This window comes from Camellia sinensis, chromosome 2, assembly GCF_055761805.1.
Source record: "Camellia sinensis isolate YWXY chromosome 2, ASM5576180v1, whole genome shotgun sequence".
NCBI lineage: Eukaryota > Viridiplantae > Streptophyta > Magnoliopsida > Ericales > Theaceae > Camellia > Camellia sinensis.
Window position 1 is genome coordinate 101,210,323 of NC_138962.1, and position 5,650 is coordinate 101,215,972.

Here is a 5,650-nt window from a genome sequence, read left to right on the forward strand (position 1 = left end):
ATAGAGAGAGACAGAGAGGCCGACCTTTTATGAATAATGTTTAATATTGTTGAATTTTTATTCTCCTTGGACTTCTTGGTTTCTAGTCTTTTTTTATTTTTGTTTTTAAAATCATTTTCTAGTTCTTTTATGGATTAGGTACAAATGTAAGAGTATGATAAAGCATAGGCACACTAACTATCTATATTCCATCACATGTGCCTCTATAATAATCAAATTTCTGAAAAATTAAACATTTAGTTGTGTTTGGTTCATGGATTTTGGAAATGATAGGGAAAGGATAAGGAAAAATGTAGGTGAAATGTAAATAAAATATACCTATATTTTATTGAGTTTCATGCACCATTTTCCTTTCCTTTTTCAAATCTCTCTTCAAATCTATGAACCAAACACAGCATTAAAAGTTGAAAAATGATGCAGACCACTAATTAGTGGTTGCACTAGGGATGTAGCAGTGGGTCCCACCCACTGCCACATGTGTTTTGTGTCTTAGTTTTTATTTTATTTTATTTTATTTTTTTTTACTTGCCACATCATTAGTGGTGGTGTTAGTAGTAGAAATTTAGTGGTCTGTAGCATTGTTGTTAAAAGTTGGCAACCTTCCTAGATTTGAGCTTTGTGGTCCGAGTGTTCTATTTCAATAATTTATTAGTCACCTCACCTAGCGACTTATTGAAAATTTAATTAACGGTTTTACCATTTTGTTTCAAAAAATACGTCTAAAATTGTCAACTTTTTTCATTTAGTATTCGATTACACGCCAAGCCAAACAAGTTGCCTCTTTATTCAGAATTAAGTTTAGTAATTGATGCATTAATTTCAAATCAAGGAGTAGTAATAGTATTCATTGAGATCTCTCATGGAAGTGGTGAACTTTGCTGGTCAAACTATAAAGGTATATATGATCACAATTTTTTTTTGAAAATACTGTCTTGAAAAGTCAAAAAAAGAAAGAACATTTAGCGATAAAATTTTTAAAATTTCACTTATAAAAGTATATTTAGGGACAAAAATAAATTCGTACGAGAAGGTTTATTTTTGTGACGAAAATTTTGGTTCCAAAAGCATAGTATTTCATTACGAAATTTTCAATTTCGTTGCTAAAAATACAACAATGACACTTTTGGCAACTAAGATAATTTGTCCGCAATTTTTTTCTCTCTAATACGTTAATTTGTTGTGGTGATGACCAGATATGGGCAAGTTCGGATCAAGGGAAGAAATTATTCATAGCATATGGATTTTGTGGAGATTATTAGAATCCAAATATTGAGAGTTGCCTCAGCAAATATCAAGACATAAAATAAATTAGTCACAGACTTATGTCTCAAAGTAGCAAGCTCCCACAGAATGACACCAAAGCTATATGTATTTCACCAGCAGAATTAACAGAGGAAACAAAATAAATTTCCAAAACAGATTCATAGGTTGCCACTATATGTGGGTCCTCCACATCAAAGATCCAAGAGACTATAACAGATAGGATATCCATTCTAGATTAATCTGTGTAATCTAGGTAGGTGTCTTGAGGCTTTGTCTCAAGCTGTTGCCTCTGTTTAAAACTTGGTTGGAATTGTAAAGATAACATCACATGGAGTTGTTGGATAGTTCAAAATTCTGTTTTGTTTGGATTGTCTTTAGGCACAAGTGTGGTTCATTATCTTTGAGCTTCCTCTTCTGATGAGCTAGATGTCCAATGGCTAATAGCCACATTACATGTGGCATTTATTTCATCAATCAATGGTGAACCTTTGCAGCCGCAACTCAACTGAAAAGAGCACAAAGATAATGAAAACCACACTAATTTCATACTTCTTACTTCTATGACGACACCTATGTCCTAATACAGAAAAGGTACTTTCAGACAACCCTAACAACAAACGTATGTCCTAAAAAGATTTATTCAATGAAGAAAATCCTCGGCAGTTATATAATCAAAGATGAGAAAATTGTGGTCATTGGATTTATCTTCTTTCAGATTCAGTTCAATAAGGAAGGAGATATTAGACCAAGTCTTGGATAGTGGTACTAAGCATTTTGCAAGAAAATGGAAGCTTAATACATAAGTGTTAAAAGAAAATTTGAAGAAAGCGCCAGTACAAGGCACTGTTTTGTAATTTATGCTTAAAATTTTGGACTGAGAAAGGACTCAATAACATTGCTAGTGCCATTTGCAAACCTTTGTATTCTGGCTGACATACCAAATCTTGCAAAAGATTTATCATTCCGAGAATCTGCAATTGAGGTGGGTTTTATTTTATGTTTCTAGAGAAAATAAAGTTGTAGTTTTCCAGTGTTGATATTAGGGTTAAATCAATCAAATATCCTTGGAAACCCATTGGATACACTAAATGCAAGTTGTTTGGACATAACGAAATGAAATGCTTTGTGGAAAATAAAATGAAAAGCAGTGGAAAGTGAAATCAACAAATGAAAATCTTGAAAAGGAAGAGTGGGTCATTATTACTTAGAAAATAAAAATAAAAATAAAAAATTGAAATCGAGGAAAAGATGGATATTGGGGAATGCTCCAACACTGTTTTCGAAGAAATTTCAAAGAAAAGGGATTGTCAAATGCAAGGTGTTATTAGGTAGGCCTCTCATTTTGTCACATTGATGATATTTATTAGGACCTATTGGTTAATTAAACAATGTGAACAAAATAATTAGCTTTAAGGCAGATTAGAAGGGGAATGATGCATATTAATAAAGGCTTTCCAAATTGAGAACACATTATAGAAATGCTTAGGAAATGGTATAATTAAATGATGCTAATTAATGAACCAAGCTTACAACTAAAAGACCTGTCAAGAATATACCTGACTTGAAAACAATAAACAGAGAGATGTTTGGAAATTCATAAATGAGAATAAAATGAGAAAGAAAGAGATACTCTTACACGGTTCTCTTTTACTTCCCCTCGACAAATACCTCCTTAAATCCTTTATCCCAACACAACTTAAAAGTTTCAAAGTTGCAAACCTCTGAACAATTATTACTTGCAGAGTTGAATTTTTGGATAATAATATGAAGTCCTGTTTTGTATCCCCCCTTGGGATGAAGATACTCTCAAAGAAATTGAAGATGATTTCTTGGCCCCTATAGGTTCTGATCATTGTCCTCCTGTTGTTACTTTGATACCTGACATTGAATTGAGAAAACTTTCCAAATTCTTTAGTTTTTGGATGAGACATGGGAATATCAAGCAAATTCTTCAAATTTTTGAAAATTTGAATAGTGTCACGTTCTCAAGTGTTGAGAAATGAGTCCTAAATTTAAAAGACTGAGTCTGTTTTTAGAGAGTTAAACAAACTGCTCTAACTTCGGCTTGAGAGTGATTTAGCTCGCCATATAACCATAATGAACAGAAGGCCCTTCAACATTATATCAAACTCTATTTTGTAGAAGAATCATCCCATAAGTTGATAGCCATAGAATGGGGAATAATATTCTCAGCCTATACGACAGTAATGGAATGAAATTAGATTAGATAAATGAGTTTAAGGCTTTGACAATATGTATGGTGCAGATATATTATGTATGTCCACATACATGATATATGCATTTCTGTCTTTTTCCCCTAGACAATTTTATACTTGACTCCATAGTTTTTTTATTTTGGCAGGTATTATGTTCCAAGGTCCAAACTAGCATTTTGCGCTGGGAACATCTACTAAACTGAATACAGAATCAAAACTTTGTTTAGGTAAATGAGTCACTCAATAGTTGTCCTCTCTAGAAAAAAAATAAAAATAAAAATTAGCATTTCAATACAACAATGGAACCACTCAATAGTTCTCATCTTGGAAATCTGAAAGGGGGAACAAAAACTGAAAAACCATTGAGCTAAATCATTGATGAGGTCATGCATAATGAATAGGAAATCGTAATCACTTGAGGATTGAAAATATGACCTTGATACCAATTCTTGAAAATTCTTGCAACCTAAGTCTTCCATTTGCTCTCGACCATTTGGTTGTTCAATTAAACCTTCAGCCATCCATAGCAAGACTAATTCCTCCTTCCCAAATTCGCAGTCCTTTGGGATAATTGCGCGGTAGGAAAAGCGCCTCTTTAAATGAGAAGGGAGATGAAGGTAACTCAATTTCAATGCTGGGAGAATGCCACTTTCCTCATTCCATATATTTCTGTTTAGTATCTCTTTCCATTCATGTTCTTCCTGTTTACAATGTAGTAAGCTGCCAAGGGCCTTGGCTGCCAATGGCAAGCCTCAGCACCTATTCACAACAATTTTCTTACCAATTGATTCCAATTCTGGGTATTCCGTGATATCTCTATTCTCAAATGCATGTTGGTAAAAGATTAAACAACAACTATCATATGATAATTTCTGCAACTTGTAATATTCAATTGATGTTTGTAATGCAACATTTGTGTTTCGTGTTGTCACAATAATTTTACTTCCAGGTGCTCCAACTCCAAATGGCGATCGTAGCAAATTCCACCCATCATGTCCATAATCCCACACATCATCTAGGACAAGCAAAAACTTTTTTTCTTCCAGTGTGTGTTTAAGTTGAACTTGAACATCATTTAAGCCGCCCAAATTACATGAACAATGAGTGAACGACTCGAGAATTAACTTTGTTATTCTCAGAAACACAAAACCCATGCTTTCAGATTGAAATGCTTTTCCACTTGGTTGTGATTGTAGATGTGCTGAGCTAGTGTAGTCTTGCCAATCCCACCGATGCCTACAATAGGAATTACATCAAACTTTTTTGCAGTAGGTGCATTCCTCAAGTAGCAATTCGATAATTTTCTTGATGTCTTCATCTCTGCCATGAATGTGAGGCTCCCTCAAACATGTACTTGGTGATATTGGACATATGTTTGTAGACATCTTCCCAACAAGTTTTTTTTATCTAAACCAAATTCTTTTCCTTTAGCAGCAATTTCTTGCAACTGACTAGTAATCTTATTTAGCTTAGACCCATTTTTTGAATTGAATGGAACAATAGAGAGGCGTCGAAACATAGCTGGTCTTCTTTCCATCATCTTCTCCTTTGCCATTAGCTTCTTTTCGAGAGCTTCAGTGGCAAACTCGTCTAATAGGTCATCTGTATCATAAGCCAAATGGTGCACCTCTTCTAGCCACTTCTTGATATGCTTGTTGTATATCTGTTGGTTCTCTGCATTAGCCAACAGAATCTCTATATCCTCAAACGTCTTCTTCAAATTTTGGATGCCAGTGTCAACATCCTCTCTGCTCACTAAGTTGATTAAAAAAGAGGCCAATTTATCAACCATAGCTTCTACGAATGGAGAGATAATGATCGTTGACGCATCCATGTATTTTATTGTGAAAGAAGGAATAGTAAGAAACAAAGCAATATAGATATCAAAAGCAGGTTGAAGAAGCTTTGCAAATTTGGAACAACTTTGGTGGGTAAAGGATATGAAAGGTAAGAAATTGAGTCGAAATGAAGCAATACAGATATCAAAAATAGGTTGAAGAACCTCAGCCAACTTGGAACAACTTGGGTTGGTAAATGGGATAAGAAAGGCAAGAAACAAAACAATACAGAGATCAAAAACAGGCTAAAGAACATCTGCAAAATTCAAACAACTTTAGATGATGTGAAAGATTATAAACTGAGCTAGAATGAAGCAATACAGAGATGAAAAA

The 5,650-nt window shown here is 34.0% G+C and overlaps 1 protein-coding gene across 1 annotated transcript; it reads right to left on the bottom strand.

The window, feature by feature from the left end:
- Positions 1 to 1,657: 1,657 nt before the first annotated feature.
- On the bottom strand, positions 1,658 to 5,313 carry LOC145816317 (putative disease resistance RPP13-like protein 1). The gene is made up of 4 exons (XM_082912550.1): positions 4,874 to 5,313; positions 4,261 to 4,715; positions 3,923 to 4,215; positions 1,658 to 1,768 (listed from the first exon to the last, which is right to left on the bottom strand). The coding sequence occupies exons 1-4, from the start codon at positions 5,311 to 5,313 to the stop codon at positions 1,658 to 1,660; spliced, it is 1,299 nt and encodes a 432-aa protein (XP_082768676.1).
- Positions 5,314 to 5,650: the final 337 nt, after the last annotated feature.